This window comes from Tachypleus tridentatus, chromosome 8 (genome assembly GCF_004210375.1).
Source record: "Tachypleus tridentatus isolate NWPU-2018 chromosome 8, ASM421037v1, whole genome shotgun sequence".
NCBI lineage: Eukaryota > Metazoa > Arthropoda > Merostomata > Xiphosura > Limulidae > Tachypleus > Tachypleus tridentatus.
In genome coordinates, this window is record NC_134832.1 from 36,607,079 (window position 1) to 36,634,844 (window position 27,766).

A 27,766-nucleotide genomic window follows, 5' to 3' on the forward strand; every position below is an offset into this window, starting at 1 on the left:
AACACCCACTGAGAACTTCCAACACTGGTACTTGGTTGACTCTAGCCTAAGTGGGCCAGCCAATTGACCCAAGGGAGGCCACCCAAAGGCTGCCCATCTACAGGAATTCAAGGCCAAAGTGGTGTGTTAGGGTTGGACCCCTCAACCACCAGGATCCTCTCCTCCCCTTCACGGGTTGCCACGCATGGCAAACACGTGGGTGGATGTTTAGATCCCAGAGAAGGTAACCAGACAGAACAGAACCTTCCCTGGGAGGTCCCACAGGAATCCACACCGAGGGGAAATAGAGAGAGAATGAGCCAAGAGAGACATGGGGGAAGATGTGTGATGACACATGACAATGGCTGCTCACAGATTGAGTGAAAAATACTGTACAAGGAACTAGTGGGAAGAAAAAGGAAAATGTAATGAAAGGTGAAGAGAAGAGGATTGGGAAAAGATACTAAGATAGAGAAATAGAATATAAACGTTAACTGAAAGTGAGACCAACAGCAGGAAGAGGAGGAAAGGTAACAGCAGAATAGTATGTATGTGATAGTCACTGATAATAGGGGTGACTAATAAAACTACTGTTAGAGGTAAGAAAAAAAAAGAATGTCCTGAAATATGGAATGAAATATAAGAAGGAGATTGATCCTGAATAAGAATAAGAGTAAAAGGTAAGGTCAAGAATGGAGTATAGAAAGTGTTTTGTTTGTTGAAACATGTCAAGTCAATACAGTGCTGAAGAGAAGAAATAAAAATTCATGAGCAAAAAATGTAGGGGAAGCCACTGTACATGGAAGTACTAGTGGTGAGTTCTGTTGCATGATGATGTCACCATGCAGTATCAAAATTTCACATAGTTATTTTACATGACATTAGTTGGGAGTTTTATACAAGGCTAATTGTTTCAAATCTCACTGGCAGAACGCATGGAAGAGCTGAGGACATTAGTTATTCTGTATGAAGAAGCAAGTATTTTTTTTTAAGAAAATATTTTCCCATGAACTAAATGTGTTGCAATTGTTTATTAACTAACATCCTGGAAGGATAGAATTAAGAACTATATTTTTACAAGTAGTTTTATAGAATATGTAACAGATTTACCATTATATTTTTATTTTAATGCCTATGTTTGTTCAGTGTGGTTTCCATTTTTGCATGTGACATATATTCTTGACAGTATTTTGCAAGTCTCACCTGTTCTTGAAACGTGTAAAAGATTATTGAGTAAGAATCAACAATATTTATTTTATGAAAATGCTCATGTGTTCAAACTTTTGGTTTACATGCTAGGGTCAAGTCATTTATATAAGAAACAGCTAATTGAGAGACAAAAAAAAGAATATTATTGGATAACTACTGTCAGGGTACTATATGCCTCAGAAGTTGTAATTGTGATTAATACAATATTAATTGGAAAACTACAGAATTGGATCAGGATTATTTATAGATTTTGTACATTGAACTTCAGGCATTAGTATTTCTATGAGTATAATAAATATCTTCATCGCTGGAAAAAGTCAACTTGTAACCAGTGCAAGGCCAACCAAGATAGCTAGCTTAAGCAAGATATGACAGAATCAACTCAATTTGCTGATCATGAACCTGGATTGTCGAAAAATATTCAGTATTGTTGTATACAGGAGTTTTACAAACTTACAAACATTTGTAATTACCATTAGTAATTGTTATTACAAACTTTTTTTTTGTATATTGAAATATATGTTTTGAAGCAAAATCATATTATTGCAAGTACATATATAAAGATAAATCATAGTACTTACAGGACAGACTCTAGCAAGTTCTGCTTCATAAACCATATAATCCAGGTTTCCAATAAAAAATCCAGATTCTGGCTGATTACACCTACGTCCCCTTAAGTGACGTCTACAACGGCATTGGCCAGTTACTACATCACAGTTGTTATCAAAAGAACCACCAGGATCACAATCACAAGGTTGACATCCTTCTTCATTGGAACTCAATCCCCAATGCTCTGGCTGTTGGGAGACATAAGACAGAAAATAAGCATTCCACCAAAATTATACATATTATTTACATAATCTGTAAGATAAACAAGTGTTTCTTACAGCACAACTAGGAGGTTTTAGCTATGTATTCAAAAAAAGCTTCCTTAATCAGAAACAATTAAAAAGGTTTTAACTTTGGAGATACAATCCCCTTTTTAAAAAAATCATTTGCTACCAGTAGTTTACCAAAAAAAATCTAGATTTAGGAGACTATATATTAAGGATGTTTTGCTAATTTGCATGTAGCACAACTAACTACAGTAAGTTCTGTTTACCAAAATTACTCAGATTAACAAAATGTTCACACAAAAAGTACTTAGAAAATAATTATACTGAACTGTAGAGACATTTTACAAATTTTTGAACTAAAAGACTTGAGATAGAAATTTCTCCTCTACTGTTTATTCACTTTCTTTAGTTATTGAAATTATTTCTATCCACTTTCTTCAGCTCATCAAATGTAAAGTTTTCATTACATAAAGTTAGTGTTCCTAAGTTATTATGTTAAAAAATAATTTCATAAACTTACTAAACATTGATTACAATCCCTTCCAACCACATTTCTCTTGCAAGTACATTCTCCAGTAAAGACATTACAGCCATGATTACCAATGGTACCAAGTGTGTTGCAAGTACAAGCTAAGGAAGGCAAGACATATTAATTCTAGAACTATATATTAATTCTAGAAGTTAGAAAATGTAGTTCTTCATTCACAATGCCTTTCAACTCATTGTTTACTTCTTTTTACTCGCATTAAACAAGTTTTATTTATTAAATTTAAGAAAATTCACATCATTCATGTGGCACATTCAAAGCTTTTCACAAATAAGACTGTATATTAATTAATGTGAAAATATTTTCCTTAGTTTAACACTGACTTTTTTGTTTTCCAAAAAACAATACTGTTCTTATTTTCAAGAACCTGAACATATTGTGAAAATATATCTTAAAATATGATGGTTCACTTAATACAAGGACAGATAAATTCCATAGTCTGCTGTGCAAATTTCAAGCAATATTAAATTTGAAAAATAACTATTTAGTTATATATATTGATTTCAACTGTAAACCACAACCATTACCAATTTATCAAAAACAATACAAATGGAGAGTTTCTTAGTTACTCATTTACCAGAAACAGACTGCTAGACTGCAAACTTTGACAATAAAACATTTCTACGTACATTCACAACCAAGTGGATTGTCAGAATGGAAATTCCAGTATCCATTTTTACAACTATCACAACGGCGACCCCCTACATTTGCTTTACAATGACAAGCACCTGCTACAAATCCTGCTGCAGGATCAGTTCGAGAGTCACAAATCCCATCATCCAGGGATCCACGAGGATCACAGTCACATGCTACAAAAATAACAAATTCACTTGGATTAAGAAAACATTCAGAGTTCCATGGAATACACAGCTTTTAAATTTCTCATATCTAAGTCTTGGTTGTTAAGTAACTAGACAAAGAAAGTAATTATCAAATTTAAAAACACACACAAGTAAAAAACAACAGTTTTGAATACATCCTGAACTATTCAACTATTCTTTAAGTCATTCTCTTTTTATTCTTGGTTACAATACATTCCCTGATAAATGAAGTAAGACTCATACACAAGTTGCTGTTGTTTTTTGGTTTTTTAATGTAAGCTGCAATTAATACACTTATTTGTATAGTTTTTCAGTATAAACCTAATTCTTAACATTGTTTATTCCTTTTATAGTATTAATAATTGAGCTTTTCTATACATGAATTTTATAAACTCCTGCCAAATGATGATAATGATACTAAATTTATGGAATCTGAATTTATAAACTAAACACAATTACACCACATGTTGTAAGAACAGTCTGAAGCATAGATCAAAACACACATTTTAATTATGATTCTTACCTTGACAAATACTAGGGTCCCAGATATCTAAGTTAGGGTCCTGGTAAAAGAAAGGTTTACACTGTTCACAGTTTCTACCCATGGTATTATGTTCACAATCATCACACACACCACCACTTACTCTGCCTGTTACTTCCCACACAGCTGGATCAAAGTGACATCTAGTGGCATGTCTATTGCAGTTACATTCTGAGAGATAAAAAATATTAATACAAAATATTTCAAACCTATCCACCCTTAACAATGTTAAATATGGAATTAACAAGTGCTTCTTGGATTAGAAATAAATATTTTGATTAAAATTGAAAAAAAAAATTCTTCACAGATATTTCTATCTAATTGCTATTTTTCAGACTTTGCTAATAGTTTTAATAATCAGTTAAACTCATTTAGAATTTTAGCACACATAAACACAGTCAATTAACTTCATCACGTTGTACACTCAAAAATGTAAACTGCATTCTAGGACACAAACATGTACCAATTACAGTTAGAAATTGATAGAATCTTAACTTTTATCCTAAGAGGTGTATTCTATTTCATCACAAGCTCAATATTTATGATTCTTAAATTAATACCTTAACAACAAGTGATGGATTTGTCTATTAATAAGTGTGAAGCCTTTTTCTACACAATAATAGAATACAAACATTATAGGTGTTTAGTATCATCTACTGGAAAAATAATTCCTCAAAATACTTGAACAAGCATTAAAGTTATATAGTATAAAAACAGAATACAACTTCAAATGACTAACAAAACAAATACAATTAATCATCCCATTTAAAAACAAATTAGTTTCAAACTTATTTTTAAAAAATGGATAATTATAAGCCAGTAGAGAAGGAGAACAATATGATGATTATTCTGCTGAATTAGCACAAAATTAAAAAAGACATTTAAAACTAGAAACTAAAGTAAGACAAAAATATATATTGCTGGTGAGACATGGATTATGCTAGTAACCAAAAGACATGAACCAAAATAATGAATGCAGGTTAGCTTAGAAATTAATAATAACTTTGAAATTAAGAAGTTTAAAATATTAAAAAAAACAAAAAGAATATGCAGAAGTAATATAAAAAGAGATACAGAATAACTATAAAGAAAAAATAATGAACCAAAATAATGAATGCAGGTTAGCTTAGAAATTAATAATAACTTTGAAATTAAGAAGTTTAAAATATTAAAAAAAACCAAAAGAATATGCAGAAGTAATATAAAAAGAGATACAGAATAACTATAAAGAAAAAATAATGAATGCAGGTTAGCTTAGAAATTAATAATAACTTTGAAATTAAGAAGTTTAAAATATTAAAAAAAACAAAAAGAATATGCAGAAGTAATATAAAAAGAGATACAGAATAACTATAAAGAAAAAATAATGAACCAAAATAATGAATGCAGGTTAGCTTAGAAATTAATAATAACTTTGAAATTAAGAAGTTTAAAATATTAAAATAAACAAAAAGAATACAGAAGTAATATAAAAAGAGATACAGAATAACTATAAAGAAAAAATAATGAACCAAAATAATGAATGCAGGTTAGCTTAGAAATTAATAATAACTTTGAAATTAAGAAGTTTAAAATATTAAAAAAAACAAAAAGAATATGCAGAAGTAATATAAAAAGAGATACAGAATAACTATAAAGAAAAATTAATGATAAAATTGTATTTTTCTATTTTAAATTATTCTTGAAGATTACCTAACCTTTAGAAAATGGTTTAATCTTTATTTATCACTGGTGAAAAACAAAAACTACAGAAAAACTCCAAAACTGATTATTGGTGAAATAGATTTTTTTTTAAATGTAATACTTGCTTGAATATTGATATTACTGATAAAGAAACCCCAGTAAGTGTTGAGCTTTCTCTGAATTCCTAAATGGATTTATACAAAAACTGGTAGATAGCTATTTTTAAAAATGTAGATTAATCATCTAGACACTTGGGGGAGAATAAAATAAAAGTGTAAGTATTATCTAAGTCTAGAGGCTGAAATGACCATTCTAATACTTAAACTATACTGAATCTAATAAATAAGTATTAATAGCAAATTAATAAACTGGCAAAATGAAGTAACCTATTAACAGGATGTTAAACTGGATTCAGGAAATCTTGCTCAACAGTATATAATATGTACTAAATAGCTCAATCAAGGAAATTGAAAAGACAAAATGTGAAAAATTATTGCATGTTTACTGATATAAAAGCCCAAAGTAGTACATGCAGTAGATAGATTCTTCATTTGTTAATAAAACAATGTCTAGTACAAAATGGAAATGTTTAGGTAGGTTTAATTAACTGTGTATCAAAATCCTTTCTTAACTGCACAAATAAAATTATTCAGGGTGTGTATATGCAATCTAGAAAAAGATTCATAACAGGGTTTACACTTAAGAATACAAAGTATATGCAAAATCAATCTAATAAAGTTTTACTGTGTATTACCAACAAAAATCACCCCCCCCCAAAAAAAAAACACTGATACAAATTTTTGAGTATGAGATCATATTCATTTTAGCTAGAAATTCACAGATAAATTATTTTCATCTTGTTTGATCAAGAATTAGAGAAAAAAAATTCAGTTCTTTTTTTATTTATTTAGCAAATTTTGTAGGAAGAAAGAAATTAGAAAATTAATTTAAAATATTATATAGCATTGTGCAAAAGTATTAAGACAGTGTCAAAAATTAGATTTCAGGTTACTTTCAAAAGAGCAATGGAAAGTATATTACAAGTGAAACATTTTATTAATCTTCATATTTTGTACAAGAGAAACTCAATGAAAGTGTTTGGTTCAGTTAATAGTTAATATTTTGTCTGTGTCCCTCTTTTGGTTTAATAGCTGCAGACAATCTTTCAGGCATTGGTGCAACAAATTTAATCAAAGTGTCCTTTGATAATTTACTCCAAGTGTCTCTGATACACAGTCATAAAGTTTCTTTGTAAATAACATTTTATTTGTAACGTTTTTGATCTATAAAATCCCAGATCTGCTCAACTAGGTTGAAATCAGGACTATGTGGGAAGCCATTACATCATTTGAAAGACTCCAGCAGCTTATTTCTTAGCTAATTAATTTTTACATAGGTTGGATGAATGTTTGTGGTCATTATCTTCTTGGTAGTAAAATCCTTTACCAATAATACACAAGACACTGGGTATACCATGAAAGATCAATATCTGATGGTACTTGCACTGGTTCATTATTCCAACTATTTTGCAAATAGTCCCTGTTGCCTCATATTATATTCTCTTGTCCTAACACTTTTGCACAGTACTTTAATTACCACATATGCTACCTCCCTGCTAACTTCTTTCTATATAGTGAATGCACTGCAGGGAGTTCCATGACAGTTATTTCAGACCCTAAGTTTTATCAGTATGTCCAATGAAGCAAAATCTTTACAGCATGCCCTTGGTACAAGTATATGGGAATTCTAAAGAATGATAAGAATTGTCACCTTGATTCATTCAATTGCCAACAGGATTTAGTGAAGCATTACAATAGTGTTGAAATTTCCGTTCTGTAATGGCATGGAATAATTAGCCCCATAAAATGGAAACAATAACAAAATATTCTCTTATTGTAACACTTTTGCACAGTACTTTATTTACCACATCAAACTTCATTAACACAATATATATTAGAACTAAACAGATTGTCTAATTTAATATAATGAAAACTGCAATGCATCAGAAGAAATGGGATAGTGTGCATAACAGACGCAAGGTGTAGTATACAAATGATACTTATCTGCTCTAATAGCATATACTTCATATCTAGGAAATATTTTCCAATTTTCCCAAGTTCTAATTTTGAAACGTACTAAATGCAATTGAGATTCAGCCAGAAGTGTTTTTTTTTTGTAGTTTGTTTGATTAAGGAACATGTCTACCATTTCATCAGGTTCTGTTTTGAGCTTATGTAAAAATGATACTTAAGTGACTGTTAGATATGGAACAGAAAAACTTGTTTAAGTGCTTGTCTTCTAACCAATCAGCTGCAGAAAGAATGTATTTTGTAATTGCAAGGTTTGGGTCTTTTTGAGACAAATTCATTCAGATATTTGAAAAGAACAGACTCATTTCTGTACTGAAGACTTGCTGGAAAAGTTTCATATATTATATATATCCTGATTTTTTATCTATTCCTTTTGTTAATCTTACGAGTTAATATTACTTTAAATACAATTTATTATACTTTTCTTCATTTAATTCACTACAATGCAATAGTCCATCCAAATGATGGACCAACTTTTAGTTTTATTTAAAAAATAAAACATTTTATATTATTCAAAATTCAACATCACTGACTAAATCTTTCAACAAACCACATCAAAATCCTCTCATTTTCATAGAGATCATGCAGATATATTTTTGAATTACCTCAAAGATAAACTTAATTTGGGTTTGAATTTATTTAGAAAAGGATTTAGAGGCATACCTCAACAAGGGTGATATTTATGTACATTTGTTCTTAGTCATAGATTTTGAATTAACATATGTTACACATGCTTTTCCAGATAATGTTGTTTTGAAATAAATTACACAAGGCTCCTAAACCTCTAACAGATGAAAAGTTAACTAAACTAAACAATAACTATCTTAATTTAAAAACATTTTTAAATGTATGTAACATAAAAGTTGAATGTTTTAATTATTCTTAGAGATGTTACTGATCAAAAACACAAACTATTACTAAATAAATCCACTTCCACCATACGTTTTCCACATCATTTACAGCCCAGTATGTTATCAGTCCAAACAGAAAATAACTTATATTGGATACATAAATATCTCACTATGTTGGAGTAAATAAAGAACACACAAAAAAAAATTAATTTATATTAACTTTCTTGAACTTTCCACTTTCACAGTATATATGAGATCTTATATAACAACTAATTTCTTAAATGTTCAAGAATCATAGACAGCTCCCTGTTAATTATGAAAGAGGCTACTATTAACACTACTAAGTCTATAAAAGAAAACACAACATATTTCACCTTTACAGGCATTGGTCTCCAAACCTACAGCAGGTCTCCATGGTAGGTCATTATAAAAGTCGTCACATTGTTCACAGTTTCGTCCTTTTGTATTATGAGTACATTCACATTTTCCAAAGACCTATTATTAACAGAAAAGCTTATAATAATGATACAAGATGCACAATATTGAAATGTACTTATATGTATGTTTAGTACTACATTCACAAACATATGAAGCCTTATACATTATAATACTTAAAATCAAAATATTACAATTTTCTAATCACTTGAATGTAGTTAAAGCACCAAGCTAAATTGCAATTCATTTCAGGAATTTGAAAAACTAAAATCTGATTTAAAGTATTCATTTGTTTTGATCCGATTAGTAACTGACACTCACAAAAATATATATATCGTAATAACCAACAACTGTTTGATATTTTCAATTTAAATACCAAAAGTTAGCAAAGCATTAGAAATGCTCTTCTTAATTTTTCCATTTTAGGTTCAAAATCTGAAGCATATAAAAAAAACGGCAATCTGCAATTTATACGATATTTATCACAAATTTTAGACCTATTAGTGTGTAATAGTTTCATTGCAAAATTAATCAGTACAACAACAACATAATAGTTTGAAGTTTTGAAAAATATTCCAGTTAATGCCAAGTGTTACATTGATGAACAAAGATTGACATTTGTTTACTCAAACTGTATAAAAAAACTTCTTCAAAGCAAGTGATCATTATGGGTCTAACTTGATAAACATTAAGTCAGTTAGTGAATAGTTTATTAAAAAAAACTAAATTCTACCATCACAGTAAAGATCAATGACCTTTTTGTATTTCCAGAATAAAATCAGCAGCATGACAAAGTCTACTCCTTTGTGAAACTTATAATTTTATTAATCAAAAGCATGATAGAGCTCTGAGCTACAAAATACCATTTTCAGGTTCACTATAAAAAACAATTTTTCTTAAAATTCTGTAACCAGATATACAGTTACCATATCAGGTCTTGATATTTGTTCACCTTCCTCTATGCATCTACTAGCATGGCCATAACATGAACAACTCCCTCTGACAACCATATCATAAATAGCGTAGTAGTATTTTTCTTTGATCTCTTCTCGGGAGTCCAACAGGTTATCACCAAGAGTATGAAGCTTTGTGAAGTTGATTCTCAGGTTTGTCATCTTAAGCAAGTTTTGTACTTCAGGACTGTAAGGATCATGTACTCTAATGTGGGGTGGAAGAACTCTGAAAATGACCTATGATAGAAAAAAAATGAAATCTATATATAATTACAAACATATTTATAATAATTCTGATTTTTCTCACTTTCCCAGCTTTCAACAATGAGCAATTTTTATTTCAGGGTTATATGTAGTATATATAACTCTGGCATAAAAGTCATTATTTAATAGTACTCAAAGACATACCTCTCCTCCTGTGGATGGCTCAACACGAGAGTAGTATGAATCACATATAACATCAGTAATTCTCTGTCTTGGTTGTGTTGGAATGCCAGGAAAAGATTCATGACAGTCATATGCAAAATACTGGTATACCTGTTAGAAAAAAAAAAAAAGTTATATAGAATAGTGTTAAACACAGACTGCAAACACTGAGGTGATTATGTAGGCATACAGGTCACAAAATATTTAGGGCTAACACTATTTAATAACTTCCAATCAAAAATAGGATAATTATACAGGTCAGAACTAGAAAGGCAACAAATTCTTTATGCAAACTATGTAAAACAAAGTTACATGTCTATCATTTTCATAACTCAATGAACTGTCATCAATTATTCACTTATAATGTTTAAATATATACCTACAATTATATGTATACAAGAAAGTTTCAAAATTTTATGAAACAGATTACATCAAAAGGAAAAATAGAATGAATTTTGCACAACATACCCAAACCTTAGATGAAATAATTAAATGTAATCTTCTAGAGAGAGAAAGAGAAAGAAAAAAAAATAAAAATGCATACACAAAACAAACATCCAAAAATGAAGCACAAATCAGAAAGTTGGTCATTATGTAATATGTCCTGGTTTGTTTGTTTTTTTGAGGTACTGCAGGAAGTAAGATCCAAATTGTGTAGAGGGTACACCATCTATGCAGCTCAAAGTTTTGTGATTTGTGTCCCAGTTTTTAAAGAAAGTTTGTTTTGTGACTGCAGTTTGTTTTGTTCTTTGTTTCTATCTTTCTCCAAAATATTACATTTAATTAATTACACATGTATAAAAACACACAAAAATTTTAAAAAAAAAATTAAAGCTTCATATTAACTAACCTCCCACGATTGTCCAAAATCATGTGACCTTTCTATAAGCATAGCTGCTGGTCTAAAAGTTTTAAAAGTGATAATAAGATGAGTAAAATGAAATTCTGCCTCCAGATCCAGCTGAAGTGTAACATTTTCTACTCCATTTTCAGCTTGCCACCATTCAGTCCATTTTCTCCCTATTCTATAGGAGTTATAACAGCTTAGTTACTGTATTAGAATTACATGTTTATACCAATTAAACTATTTACTGGAAAACATTCACCTTATATTTGTTTTCTCAAATAATGAACATAGTTGTGCATTTTACTACTTTATAATCCAACAACTCAACACAAAAACAAACTTTCATCTTTCCCTAGAGTTGAAATCAACTATGGAAACTTAATGTCAGTCTCTTTTCCATGGACCTAAGGTAAATACGGACAAGTAAAATATTGAATTTTATCTTGTGGTGTGACCACGGAATTAAAACAGCCTTTACTTGACATTAAAACTGAATATTTAAACTTCTTTTATTTGTGCTTCAACCATAAAATGATAAGCTTTTACTTTGTACGGGATTTCTTAAGATAAGATTGTGCTGTTGGACCCATGGGTTCGTATGTTCAAGCTGTCAGGATTAATGTGGTGACCGAAAACAAGGGAAACCCAGTGATCGTGATAATGAAAAAAAAGAAATCAAGTAAATTAAAGTTTTCTAAGCATTTACACTATAGTATCCAATAACAAAATCATTTTCTTAGCATCAAATGAAGTTTTAACTCTTATTAATGAAATTACAATATTTAACAATCAATACATTGCCCCAGATTTCTATCACAATTTGACATTTGGTATAAAAATAGAGTATTTTATCTACTATTAATATTATTGCATAAAGGTTAGAATTTGATAAGAAAATTAGAGTCCAAATTTACTGAATTTACTTTTACAATCCGACATTCAATAAGAGTATAATTTCATTCTTTACGATAGACTTTGTAGAAATTGCAAATTATAAACCCAAGATTAAATAAGCTTTTACCACTTTTCTTATCTAAGAGAAATATTAAACTCAGATAAAAACATAAAATCTACTAGCCATAAAATTCTATCTTATTCTTAAATTATGGACAGAACCCTGAATATAAAATCCAAGATGAACACACCAAAAATATAACAAGACAATAAAAATGAGACTGATTTTTTGGGGTAGTCAAGTTATTCACAAATACTATTTATGAAAATGAAACATAGCACTGACAATTTCAAACACTGCAGAACTTTACTAAGCTAAACAAATGAATTCTTTTTCTATTTTTTCTCTCTTTGTTTTTAAATTATTTCACCTGTTTTAGACTTGTCATCTCTGTAACTGCAGTAGCTTAAAATTTTATCTCCTAAATTCTTTGTGAGTTAGCCTATTTGTTGTTTTCTTTTTTTCCTGCAGCTACTCTTCTTTCTATAAGGAATAAGTTCATCTTGAATATTTAAAAATTCATCTTTAAAAATTGCCCACATCTGATTTGTCTCCAAATGATGCAGATAATTTTTGTCAAATCCCTTCAAAATGTTTTTGTGAAATTTGTAACCAAAATATCATTATTCATTATTTCCACATGCAGCAAAACATCAAGTCTAATGGAGAAATGATAATTTGCATTATTTCTAGTACGTTCCTTGACTGGTTGGTGAAAAAAGCCATCTTAAACAGTTTCCAAAAACCTTTCTCACTCTTGGTTTGACTCTAGCATCTCCCAGTCTATACATCTGAAATTAAAGTCCCTCATAATTATGATTTCACTAACAGCTGAAATCTTAATCTTGTTGTAAAATTTCTCACTAACTTCATCAATATCAATTGGTAGTCTGCAACAAAGTTTTACTAAAAGCTTTTTCCCTTTGCTAAATTCTTCTCTTCCTCTTATGCTTTTTGCATTTAGTTTTTCCTGGCCTTCACCAGTCTAGTCTCATTTAAAACTTTCCTTACAGATGAATTAATAGCCTTAAACAAGCCAGCCCTTACTCTATTTAAACATAACCCATCTATTCCAAAAAGCTATTTTCTTCCATTGAACCAATTCCACAAGTCAAACCAGCCTATCTGTTCATCCTTACATACTAACGTAAACCTAGCATTTATCCCTAGTGACCTGCTTATAACATCATCTCCAGAACTATGTCTTGGCAGTAACCCTGACAAAATTAAGCAAGTTATAACAGTTTTCTTTAAATGCCTTTATCAACCCTTTGTACTTATTATCTCCTCTGATCTACCTTTCCCTACATCACTGGCCCCTACATACACTACAAAAACTACATCTGTGTTAGTTCCCTTTATTATATTGCCTGTTCTGTCAGTTATATCTTCAACCTATACTTCTATGTAGTAAAATCTGATTATTTACTTCATATTTACCCTACAGACCATTCTGTCCACATGTTTTGTCAAGGAAACACCTATAACCTCCTTATCATCCACATCCTTCTCTGACTCTTATTTTCCTCCTGTCCAATAGTTCCTCATATGCAGAAGCCAAAGGCTGAAATTTGTTACTGAACAGAACAGGCTCATAATAACTAAATTCACTGCTTTCTACTATAACAGTCCTCAATCTTCTTGAATGTCAATGTTTACAGATATATCCCTTGCATGTAAATGCTTAAGATCCTTCTGAAATCATGCTGCCATTTTCTACAGTTTATGCTTTTCTTTATTTCCTCTATTTTGATTAGGGCAACCTGCAACCTACAATATACAAACGCTATATAAAAAGTGCACTTCTTCAAAACTAGCTTCCTTAAAAGTATTTGCCAATCCTAAGTTCCCAAATAAAACTCACTCGCTGCACCTATTACACCTCACACACTGAACCCTCAAACTCCTACACTAGTCTTAATCATTGTCTTTATATAAATAAATAAAAAATTAAGGCAAAACACAATACAACATGGAAGTCAAATTAATCTTATAAAATTCATGCCAACTCGAAAACAGAACTTTACCTAGAAACAATGTTCTCTATTCCATGATACAAACGTGGTTCATTTTTACGAGAAGGTCTAGAATCACAATAAAAACACTTTTTTTTTTCCTTTAGGTGACTAACTATACAATAACGTTCCACATGGTTCAACCCACAGGTTGAGGAGGCCTTTATTTTATCTGCTCTTCCAATCAGTAGGTTTCCTGTGGCTGGGTAACAACTTGATTCATCACATGCGTGTGGACCCTGAGAATAAACTTTTAAATAGAAAACAATTAAATAAGTATAGTGAAATTAATTCAAATTATTATATAGTTATTAAAAACAATTTCCACTAATCAGATTAAAATTTAAAGATTACAGGCAGTGAATCTTTTTTTTTTTAATAAAACTTTAGCAACTATATAACATATATATCCGGAAAAAAAAAGGGGGGGGGAGCAATAAAGTTTGATTTCACAGTATCTCCCTGAACGATTGATCCAGACGTTATGTATCTAAACAACCAACACTGGAAATTTGTTCAGTTAGATTTTCACAACTTGATGTTATTACTGTTTGTCTGTTTTTGAAATTAAGCACAAAATTACAGAATGGGCTATCTGTGCTCTGCCCACCATAGGTATCAAAACCCGGTTTCTAGCAGTGTGAGACTGCAGACATGCCGCTGTGCCACGGAGAGGTAGTTATTATATGTAACATTAATTCTCTTTACTACCTACTTTAGGTACCTGTCCAATTATTATGATGCCAAATTCGTAAAAATGTTTACTGTAGTGTTATACCTAGGCTTAATCATACGTCCCGGTTTTGGGAGGGTCTGTCTCGGTGTCCCGTCCGGTTTACTAATTTATCCTGGTTGACACTGAACTGTTTCGTGATGTCCCGGTTTTTGATGAAAAGGCGTAAACTCCAAAAAGGATAAACGGAAAATGTTAAAATCTGCATAGAGTCCTCACTTGATGTTGACAAAAAATAATTTTTAAGTTTTCATTTTATTAGTTGATGGGTAGAGAGAGCCATAGTGTTGTAGCATGCAAATTTTCAAAAATATTGCATCAGACGAAATTCACTGACAGCTGATACGGTACCTGCACAAGTATAACGATTCATCAGTGGCCTGCTATTGGGGGTAAGTGCATAATGGCAGCTGCACAAGCGGCAGCATATGCAAAGCCTACTTTGGGTCCGGCATGATCAGATAAGGCACTCGATTCGTAATCTGACAGTCGCGGATTCGAATCCCTGTCGCACCAAACATGCTGGCCCTTTCAGCCATGGGGGCGTTATAAAGTGACGGTCAACCCCCCTATTTTGTAATTGCTTTATTTATTGCAGTAATTATATTAGTCATACGGTGCATGCTGTATTATTTTCGTTCTTTTATTTTATAAATTAATCTTAGTCATAATGTCCAAAGCTGGTAAAAGAAAGTACACATTCAACAGTGAATTGCAAAAATAATATCCATTCTTGAAAAAAAATTGTGGCAAGGAAGGCAGAGTCAAATGTTTGCAGTGTTCATCTGATTTCGCTTACACATGGTGACCGCTCAGACAAAAAAGATCATTTAAAAAGTGCTAAACATACAGCTAGTCTAAGTAGCTGCTCAAAATTCAATAGTTGATGTGTTCTTCAACAAAACTGTGCCTGAAAAGGGTGACTTAACAACTACCAAAGAAGCAATTTTTGCTTATCACAGCTGATTGCTCTTCCAAACTGATAGCAAAAAGTTATTTGAACCAAAGCTCCGTTCTGCCAGACGAAGAATGAGGCTATTATTTTGAATGCAATTGTTCCTTTAGCAGCGGAAAAATTGGAGAGACTTAATGGAAGTCCAATTCGTTTCACTTGCAGCAGACGCTTCAAACCGAAAAGATGCCAAAATTATGCCTGTCATAGTTCGATATTTTTGCCGGAGGAAGGAGTGAATGTAAAACTCATACTTTCAATCGGTTCCTAGAGTGACATCAGAAATTTTGACAAATTGCTTGGAGTCCACTTTAAAAAACATGATTTATCAAAAAATTGTTGCTTATTGTGGTGACAACTGCAATACAAAGGGAAAACACAATGTATATAGTTGACTGAAGAAGGAACTTGGCAGAAATACTGTGGGTGTTGCTTGTGGTGTTCATGTTGTACATAACTGTCTCCAAACTGCAGTTGATGTCCTTCCTATTGAAGTGGAAAGCTTGGTGGTCAAAATTTACAAGTATTTTTATGTGTACATTGTGCGTGTTACACACCTAAAAGAATTCTGCGAGTTTGTAGAAAGTAAGTACAAGAATGTTCTGCAATACGGAGATACGCGATTTGTCTTTGTTACCAGTTGTTGAGAGAATTTTCCAGATTTATAAAGGATTGAAGTCACATTTTTGTTCACAATAACAGTACCCATTGTTGATTTTTTAGAGTAAATGCGGAGAAATGTATCTGTAGTTTGTTCATGGACAACTAGCCTTGTTCAATAAAGTGATTTTGGTTATGGAGAAAACAAAAGAAACTGCAAGTGATGGTGTTACAGAACTTAAGTTGAAAACCAACCTGAAAGAAAGACGAGATAACTTTATTGCCTTCGGTGGCAAAACAACAACAACAAAACTCAATGTGCTAGAGGAAGGGGGAGGATGCCAGGTAGACTTAAGACGGAATTTACCAGTTTTTTTTTTATGATTGCTGCCTGTCTTATACTTAACTGTGGGAAAACAGTTTTTGGTGGTGAGGAATACTTTGTATAAAAAACTGCAGCTGCTGAAAAAATTAACGAAACACTTAGAAATGCTGCAATTAATGTTGAGGATCTGTTTAATGAAGTTGTTTTTCATAAATCTTTCTGTTCATCAAAATGCGACGAGTGGAAAGCAAAAGAATAGGTTGTGAAGAAAAATGGGTAGAACCTTTCAACCACTTCAAAGATCAAAGTATTTCTGTACCTAATCTCAGACAAGTTATGGAGTAAATTTTTTGTTTACCAGGCACTTCTACCCCTGTTGAAAGAGTATTTTTAGTGATGAATAACATTTGGTCTCAAGAAAGAGGTCTAATGAATGAATCAACAGTAAAAGAACTATTGCATTAAAAACTCAAAATTGACTTGATTTGCAGGGAGTTCTTTGAAAATAAAACTTAAATATGTTTTGAAGAAAGTTCATTCAAGTGACAAATTTTGTCACAAAAAGTGTTCAGTGAAAAATTAATAATGAAATTTTAAATATTCCTTGCTTTGCTGAATTTAAATAAATGTTAGAGATATAAACTACCAGTATTTTTTTTTGTGTGTGTGTGGCAGCATCAAAGCTTAAGGGGAGTTAGGTTATAAAAGAACTTCTTTATTATACCAGTGCCGGTACTTGTAAAAAATTGAAAACTGTCCTAGTTTGAGGCTTAGAAATTATGGTAAGCCAAGCTATACCTTAACATTTATTTACTTTAGAAAATATGCTGCTAACGTCTATAATACGAAAAATTCTAACACTTATGAATGGTTTCGTGTCTTAAATATCAAAATATTTCTGTCTGTTAAAAGTATCATTCCAATTACAAGTCTATTATTGCCATTGTTAAGTGTCTAAATCATCACCTAAATCGTCACTGGTTTTAAATGACAATAATAAAATTAATGGCTAATTATCTTGACTTTGGGGATAAGCGTATAAGCCACTAAAAACGATTATCTTGTTTAATTTCTCTAATGCACATTAATGTATAAAAGACATCCTAATACAAGAAATAAACGCCCTTAAACACCAAGTTCTATTACTTGTCTCTATTTATTGGACATTCAAATTTTCGCTTTACAACTTCTTCGAGAGGGTTTCACTTAAACAGGAACTGTAACAGTACAAAGTTCAATACAAAAGCTTTTTGGTGTTTTAAGGTCGTTTATTTTTTAATATTACAATGACTGTCTGCCAATAGTTTTAACACAGATATTTGGCATTTAATGTTTATACATTTTGCCGATAGATGGAACTGTTTAAACCCATACTGTAGAGAATATGTTATAGCCTAGTGTTTTCCAACCAGGGTTGTTTTGACCCCCTTCATCTTTTTTCTTAAATAAATAAATACTGTGATGGGTGCGATAACATTAAAACATTTCTAACACTTTAACTGCAATACTTTTCAATAACCTCACAACTGTTTAATTAAATGCTATTTAGATAATCAAGGATTCGGAAATTCGGTGTTTCGTGGATTTGAACCGCAAACCTCGGAATACAAGTCGAACGTCATAACCACCTGCCCATGCCGGGCTACGAAGAGTAAGTAGTAATTCAATTTCTGGAGACAGAATATGATGAAATATAAATTTATAGTAATGTTAAAGATTTTGTTTGTTTGTTTTTTTGCATTGAAAATATTTTCAGCTCTTAACATATTTAAGTGATCACAGAAGTACAGGGTGTTCGGAAAGTCTGTGCAGTGTTGTATGTTAATAAATATATACATGCACAGTGACTTTCCGAATACCCTGTATATAAAAAGAAGTTTCCCGGTAAACTGTCAGTCTTTAATCGGCGAATTATAGTGTGTTTTGTTTTTATGTGTTCTATTACTGCGCTTACTTGTGCATAATTTTGGCAGTAGTAATTATTAGTAAACAGAAAAATTCCGTATTGCATCGATACAAATCGGTAAGTGTTGCCATATATCTTCTGAAGTTTGCGTGAATAAAGAGGTTTATTTCTTTATGTTTTATATCAAATCTACATTTGGCTATCTTCTGTATTCACCGAGCGGAATCGAGCACCGGATTTTAGTAAATATGATCCGTATACTTACCACTGTCTCATTGGATGACAACATTGAGGAACAGATTGTAAAATGCAAATAAGTAAATAAATAGATAGATAGATATAAACCACTACAGGTTCTAATTAACCTAATGTGAAGTTTCCAAACTTGTCGATAACCTTTATTACTGTTGCTGTTGGTCAGCAAAATCCGCCAAAAATTTCAAGTGATATTTGATGTTTTCGATTTGAATTTTATGATTGAAAAAAAAAAATCACAAAAATATTGATTCCTATTTGAAAGGTTATTTATTGAATTTTGCGCAATGCTACATTATAACGCCAGCATGTTTGGTGTAACGGGGATTCGAACCCGGACACTTGGATTACGAGTCGAGCACCCTCACCATCTGGCCCTGCTGTATTTTGTCTAACAATCAAATACTTTTGCTCATGAATAGGTGATTTAATAGTTTCCAAGTTCGTTATATTACAAAGAGTCTGTATTTCGAGAGACAATTTTCTGAAGTAATTTATTAAATTTCATAACTTGTCACCCGATTTAAAGACTTGCAATGTTAAAACCCAAAGTTCGGTTCCACGAGATGGACACAGCAGAAAGCCTAATGTGGTTTGCTCTAAAAGTAGCAAACAAATATCGTAACTTGTGTTTACACACTAATAAGGATATGCAATTTAGTATATATTTTGCAAATCTTCAAACCAAGCATCTTAAAAACCAAACATATATGCATCGTTAATGTAATTGTTTTATGAAAAAGAATACGCATATACGTTTGTTTTTGAATTTCGCGCAAAGCTACACGAGGGCTATCTGTGCTAGCCGTCCCTAATTTAGTAGTGTAAGACTAGAGGGAAGGCAGCTAGTCGTCACCACCCACCCCCAACTCTTGGGCTACTCTTTTACCAACGAATAGTGGTATTGACCGTGACATTATAACGATTATAACGGCTGAAAGAGCGAGCATGTTTGATGTGACAGGGATTCGAACCTGCGACTCTCGGATTACGAGTCAAGCGCCTTAACCAATCATGCGTAAAAACACTGAAGTTATTAGAGTTATTATATCTATGATAATAGCAATGACTTGTTTCATTAAACAATTTGTTTAAAGCATAGTAAAAAACAATCTACTGTTATAAAAGCAGTTTAGTTGTTCCTTAAAGTGAATAAATTTGTTCGTTGAAACAGTTTTATGAAATTTTAATGATTTTATATATTTTTGATGAGTTAATGTAAATTTTTAAAAGTGAGTATATTATTATGAATTATCTTTCTTAGGAACTTGATATAAATCTAGACTTTCATACTGGTAAATTTCATGAACAAAACCCAATTAAAAATATTGTAAAATATTAAATTTGTGAAAACTAGAAACTTATGATCAGACATCATCGTTGTTGGTCGCCTGTTTTTGCCATTGAGCGATAAAAACAGAATGAAATTGGGAAACAAGATCTTTAAATATTATAAAATATACAGACATCTATATGTAGCAGCGTAGACTAACAACACCGAGTTTCACTTTACTTCGCTGTTCGACCTATTATTTCCTGAGGATATTCATAATCATTATAATCCGAACCAGTAATTGCTTAACATTACAAAATATAAACACGGTCCGGTGATAGAGAAAGTCACCGGAAATAACATCGTGCAGAACCGGATGTCTAGTAATCGTACGTGGGTTGTGTTCTTGAAACAGCCTTGATTATGTCAGGGTGTGGGGAGGGAAAGCTTTTAAATGCAAGTTTAACAACTTACATTTCTTTACTGGAATTCTTTACTGGTTTAGCCTTACTAAACCGTTAACCTTAGAAATATCTATAATGCACTGGGACAAAGATTTTTATCGTCTGAAAAATGCATTTGTATACTGCTTTTTTTTCGGAGTTGAGTTTTGTGATATTTTGTGGTGCGAGACATGAATAAGAAAATACTAACAAGAAAAGCACTGTTTTATAAACAGTTTCTCATCTATAAGATATTACATGAATTTTAGGAATGTTAAATAGTATTTCTCCTATTACAGTTGATAGTGGGAGCAGCACCTACCGTTACAACACGCATCATGACATTACTTAAATATATCCATAAAAATATCCATTACATCAGTACAATATCAGAAAAGTGTCAACATCTTCTGAACAGGTCAAAATGACTAGAAATCTGGTTCATTCTAATGCAAGATAAATGTCGTATGTTATCCCCTTTTGTATCGACCGAACAATTTCATATCCGAAGAAAAACAAAACAGTAGTAGTACGTCACAAAAGATGAATAGTATCAACTTTAAAAATAATTGTTTAGAGATGTTTTATCCTCTAAGCCTTAATAATAAATATAATAGTGTTCTTGTTTTTAATTTTTGATCAGTTAAACCCTGATTATAATAAAAATTTCATACTCTTCCAGCAAGATGTTATCCTCGAATTATTTTATTGGAATAACTTAAACTAGTTTTGTAGTGCAAGAAGTGTTGTCCATGTAATTTTGATCATAACAGATTATTTCATTGTTACTGTAATGAATGTGTTATTCTTGAAATTTTATTGTAATAGAGTATTGTATTATTGCTGCAAGAAGTTGGAGAAACAAGTAGAAAAATGGAAACCAGATTCAAAGAACATAAAAAGTCACCTTCACACGTTTTCGAACACTGCAAGTCAAATAAACACAACATAACCATAGAAAACACTCAAATACTAAAAAAAAGAAACAAACATAAACAAACGCAAAATTAAAGAAGCCTTACTTATACAACAACTCAAGCCCAAAATAAACCAATACAAAGGAACACCTTTAAACCTATATTAAAATATAATAAATAATAATAATAAACTAAATAATATAAAATTATATATTCAAACATTCAGTTACACAACTTTCAAACATGTGGTCAGCTTTCGGTCAGTTACCTCTTTGTCTTTGTGGACCTGACGATGACCGAAGAAGGTCGAAACGTTGCTCTCTCCTCTACGTAAAAAATTTTCTCAACCAAAACAAGCCGTTTTTACATATATTTTTTGCTGGAAGTGTTACTATACGTTTTTATCATAGATACTGTGTTGTTGCCGCTACTGCTGCAAGACTTTTCTTAAAATACATAATTGTTGTAGCTTTAAGATGTGCTATCCTTTGAATTTTGATCAAAATAGGTTAGTGTTGTTGCTGTAGCAATTTTTATTCGTTGATAGTTCCAGAAACATTAAGCATTAATTTCCCGTGTGTGTGTGTGTGTGTGTGTGTGTGTGTAAAATGACACACTGCTGATTAGAAATGCGCTTTACGCAATAACTAATACCCACTTATGAAATTGGCCTTTAAGTCATATCAGCAGTTTATTTATATAATATTTCCAGTGTATAGAAAAAGAAACCGAAAGAATAACATTTTAGGAGCTAGCAAAATATGGGCATTTACTAATGACCTAAAATGGTCCATATTGTCTGAGTGAAAAGTTAGACCAATACAGTCTGATATGACAGTGATTATGACGTGTTATATCCTTACCATATCGTAATTCCCAAGATGGTGGTTATCAACGTATCTCAACAGTTTCTCAGCGTCCTGAAAATGTGCTTGTACCTTACTCTCTAAATTGCATTCGCGCGCTCTTCATTTCAACAAAGACGGGTGCAAATATACTATAATAGATATTTTGTACAATATATTTAAAGCTAAGATATTTTAGAAAGGTCGTACGATAACATTACAAGTTTATCGAAACTATTAATGTTTTGCCGGTCTTCGCTAGTATGGAATTAAATGTTGATCAGAGTACACAGAGATTTAGACTAAGGCTATTTTGAAGCCTTACTTTGTTTCAGTCCATATCGCTACATTCGATTATGATTTTACAGCTGAAAATTCTCTTTTTATTCCTTTGTAGTGTAAAACATAAATAAGAAAAAATTATAAATAACTTCTCTATAAACTATTATATAATAGTTTGAGTGTTAACTAGTATTTGTTCTGTTTCATCTTATACATAAATTATACTTGAACGTTGTTGCTGTAGGAATTGCTATCCTTGAAGATTTTTATTATTACTGTATTTTTTTTATTGTAGTTGTTTTAATAAATGCTATTCTTGAAGTTTTAATGATAGTAGGTCGTTATTCTCTTGTCCAATGTTGCCAGTAAAACGTAGTAATTTCTGTACAACAGACTCACGAAGTTGTGGTTAATTTAGATGCTTATTAAATTGTTATTTAACCACAAAATGTGACAGCAAATTTAACATACGTTTAGTTCGCAACGTATTTACTATGTCTTTCCAAAACGTTTTTGATAATTGTACTTAGTAAAAAGGAATATATACGTTCTAGAAGTAAAATAAACTTCTGTCTCTCTGAATATAGACATATTTAATGAAATAAAAAGGATTACTGTTAGTTTAGTTTGAAATATGCAAAATAAGAAGAAAAAATACCTTTACTTGTTTGTTTTTATAATTTCGCGCAAAGTTACACGAGGGCTATCTGCGCTAGCCGTCCCTAATTTAGCAGTGTAAGACTAGAGAGAAGGCAGCACCCACCGCCAACTCTTGGGCTACTACTTTTACCAACGAATAGTGGAATTGACCGTCACATAACGCCCCCACGGCTGAAAGGGCGAGCATGTTTGGTACGATGGGGATTCGAACCCGTGACCCTCAGATTACGAGTCGAACGCTTTAACCCACCTGGTCATGCTGTGCCTACCTTTACTACGGCGCAGTATTTCTTATTATGCATGCATACGTTTTCTAAAGTTGATGGATATTTTGTTCCTACAAAATGTTTACTTAAGGCACTTTTTTTGCAACAAACAAATAATTAATAGTTTTTTTTTTCTATTTTATGACTCTCGGTCGCAAAAAACCGACCCAAATTTAGAGAGGGAAAAACATCAGACCCGAAAAACGGATTGGAGGCGTTAGACTACGTAATAGTAATCCAATAATACAATTTTTTTCCTTGCGATTAAAAAATATACTCGTAGGTGAAATCAGAATATGCCTCGCCACGCACGTAAGCATAGAAAGAAAGAAGACTTGTTTGTAGATGCTGCTTACCTCTGGATTTATGCTCGAATAAAGCAAATGTTAACTGGAAGTGAAGGAATAATGTTGAAAGTGGAGAAAGAATAAAAAGAAGTACAAGTGCCCTGAAAGATCAAAATCGAATTAGATTAGAAGAAAACAAGGTGTATGATATTGATACTAGATAATATGGAAAGTCTGAAGCATCTAAAATTATTACTGCTATATACAGCTGTATCTGGTATATCCTTTATGGATTTTAAATATGAAAAAAAAAGAAAAGATTCTGAATAGTAGTGTCAAGTACATTATTTTTAATAATCAGCGCCTTCAGGGACGTATTTCAACACTGGCAACATTGGTCGTTTTTTCATTACCGGAGTCTTACATTACCCTGAAAAATAGGTATATTAAATAACAACACTAAATTGATTGGATAATAAATTATATTTGCCCATTCATTTTTAGATTAACCGATAAAAACTATTGTGTGCATATGTAAACGACTTAAGAGGTTTAACATTATTTTATAATTTTTTCATCTTCTATTAAAAATAATTATTGTAACTTAATGTTAAAATACTTAGTAAGAATGTGTGCCAATGTGTGTTAAAACCGACATTTAAAACGCTCGTTTTAGTAAAGAATATACACAACTTGAGATGTGTCATGTGCATTGTCAAAAATAAAAATATCCTACCAAAAGGATGAACATTGTCTTCAGTGTTAGCGTCATCTTCTCTTCCAAACTTGTCGTATATTTCACTATACAAATTCCCCCCCCACCACCACCACCAAAGAAGCATTCCCAAGTCTAGATGGTAATATCGAAAACAGGATTATATGGCTGTCGCTATCTGACAAAGTATTATTATCCAAGTTGTTATATCTATCGGCAAAAGAAGGCCTACTGTAGGAACTTCGAGTATTTAATAAACTTCTTAAAAGAACTATCATAGTGTGTTCTGTTATAATACGAACGGCGAGATGATTCAGAAGATCCTAAATAGTATCGTCTTCTGTAATGAACAGAAGTGGATATTTTTTTCTGCTTTCTTAGATGTGTATTTTACAGACCTTCTGTGGATGTAATCTATTTCAGTGGTTCCTTTGAAATTTAGATTATTTGATGCAGTGGACGATTCCTGTCTGTCTGTGTGTGAAAGTTTTCTTTCATGAAAGCCAGCTAATCTGCTTCTACTGTGTGAAACAAAGCCGTCTCCACGAATTTGACTTTCGCCTGAATGTCTTTCTATACGTCCTTGAAAATTTTAATCCGGAAGCATTTCGGGAAAACTTTGTATTTACCCAGGAGCTCCGCTCCTAGAAAATGCACTAGTAGTCTCGATGTCACCATGCCCGTGTCGAGTTCAAGAGTGAATTGATCCATCACTTAGCTGAATCAGTACGTTTGGTACTATCAACACAAGAACCTTGATGCATCGTACCAGAGTCAAAGTAAGCATTGTCAGCTTCTATAGCTGCGATAACAAGTAATGATGAATAAAAATATTACAGTGATATAATTGTAGTAAGTGATTACAACTGCTAAGAGTAAATCGGGAAATATCTTTTCCTGCCCAGTGGGTTATGAAAAAGCACCAGTTACATCAGACAATAAATCAAGTCTTCAAGATACGAAGGAAAAGTACGACTACGTCACTATGTACTTTACTTAAACATGCAGCGTCTTGGAGATTTAGTAAAAATGTTAAACTTGTGTTAAAAAATATTGGTGATAAAGGTAGTGCATAATAACGTTGTTAACAGATTTCTGCAAATATATTTTAATACTTTTAATGTATAAAAATCACTTGTTTCACAATACTAAAATGTATAAACTGATTTTGACGCTTTTCGACAAGATTTGTGTTTTGATGAAACAAATGTATTTTATAAAAACTTTGTTCAGAGGAATAAAATATGTAATACACACACACACACACACACACACACACACACCAATATGTTACACTTGTTTTATTAAATCATTTGCTAAAAAGTTTCAGTTATGCTGTTTCAACAAACAGTAAATACTTTATTACAGCTTCCATTTATTAAATGAAACTTTAGATATCAATGTGCAGATCTTATTTATTGTTGACTTGTAACAACATAGAATAAGTAACGAGTTTCATAAGTACCTGAAAATCGCAGGCAAAATGAAATAAAAATAAAATAAAAATAAGGTCTTGAAATGGCCGATATGTGCAACTGCGACATGGATCAGGTTCAACGAACTCTTGGAAATATAAACAAACTGTAATCTGAGAAGGTCTGGATTACTTCCTCGTCTATTGAGAATATCTGTTACACTAATAAAGCTAGTTACGTTCGTTTCATTTACATCGAACTCAAAATCAGAATCAGTGAATTCATAGTTAGCAATAATTCAAGCAATACTTCACCCGATATATCGTACTATCAGTGTAATACATTTACAAATACTATAATTCAGTTCCCCTGTCAGTAATGTTTGTAGAATAATGAGCCAATGCTACGACATCTTCGTTTCTTTTATGACAGAATAAATCAACGCTTATAATTTTTCATATTATTAAATTAGATCAACACTTTTCAATAGAATATATTTTAACTTCCTAAGATTGAGTATTGTACGTAACACACTGTTCATTTATTTACGACTTTTATTCCATTAATATAGTTATTAATTTGTGGAATAATGCGAAATCCCAACAAACATTCTGAGTAGAAGGTTACTGAACAAAAATAATTTGTAAAATAATATTTTAATATTACACACATAATCTTCTCAGTTGTATACTTAACAAATTAGTTTGTTTGTTTCTTTACTAATCTATACTGCTACACAACTCATACAAAGTAATATTTCAAAAGAACCAACAATCATGATTTGCAAAATTCCTCTTATTTCCATACCATCCTAAGGCACACGTTCACTCATGACATTAGACAAACGTTGATGGTTCAGAGCGCTTCAATGTAAAAGAACTAATGAAGGTGGTTGAATACATACACACAAATTACTTTTAAAATAAGATTTTCCTATATTTGGTGTGACGGTGATTCGAACCCGTGACCCTCGGATTACGAGTTGAGTGCCTTAACCACCTGGCCATGCCGGGCCTTATAGTTATGAAACCTTATGTTTTTGTTTTCTATTTCACTAATTTCATTTATCGGGCACTAATGTCAAATAGATTAGATGAAATGAAATTCTAATATCTAAATTTTACTTGATTCAAACAAACTTAAAAGCTGAAGCGATTTTTATGCGTTTAAAAAGATACATCACTACATAATAGTAAGATTTCTTACATTCATCAGCATTATATCTCCCTTGGAATCTCCTGTCAACATGACCCCTTTGCCGCCTGCTGGAGGACTCTACAAAAAAATTAAAATAAATATAACAAGTAAATCTGCGAATAACTTAAATTTCTGATGTAAACTACTTTTTATATTTTTTTCACTTTCGTTTAAAATTAAGTACAAAGCTACACAATAGACTATCTGCATGTTGCCTGCCACAGGTATCGAAACTCAGTTTTTAGCGTTGTGAGTCCACAAACATATCACTGTTCCATCATAAATTGGGGCTTTCGCTGCAAAATAAATGAATGTTGTTGTAGAATACTCCGAAATGAATAGCTGTCGTTTAGTGCTGATTCCCAGCTATTATGTGCATAAAAACCTCTAAAAAGGTGGTACATTTATAAAAATGTATTAATTACATTGATGTTTTGTAAAATATCACATAATTATCAACACGTACACTTGTTAATAGCATTCAATCAGACAACCAAGCAACAATTA

General features: G+C 31.6%; 1 protein-coding gene across 3 annotated transcripts in view; it reads right to left on the bottom strand.

Annotated features, from left to right (window-relative positions):
• Positions 1-27,766, bottom strand: part of LOC143222181 (laminin subunit beta-1-like) — a 131,561-nt gene that overhangs the window by 71,732 nt on the left and 32,063 nt on the right. For 2 of the 3 annotated variants that reach the window (XM_076448259.1, XM_076448261.1), the window contains exons 2-11: positions 27,269-27,337; positions 14,201-14,438; positions 11,222-11,396; positions 10,354-10,482; positions 9,919-10,182; positions 8,932-9,052; positions 3,916-4,104; positions 3,201-3,380; positions 2,545-2,654; positions 1,770-1,985 (exon numbers count right to left, since the gene is read on the bottom strand). In XM_076448259.1, coding sequence (XP_076304374.1) covers positions 1,770-1,985; positions 2,545-2,654; positions 3,201-3,380; positions 3,916-4,104; positions 8,932-9,052; positions 9,919-10,182; positions 10,354-10,482; positions 11,222-11,396; positions 14,201-14,438; positions 27,269-27,337 — 1,691 coding nt within the window. The remainder of the gene's footprint in view (positions 1-1,769; positions 1,986-2,544; positions 2,655-3,200; positions 3,381-3,915; positions 4,105-8,931; positions 9,053-9,918; positions 10,183-10,353; positions 10,483-11,221; positions 11,397-14,200; positions 14,439-27,268; positions 27,338-27,766) is intronic. The other variant, XM_076448260.1, reaches the window with a different exon arrangement.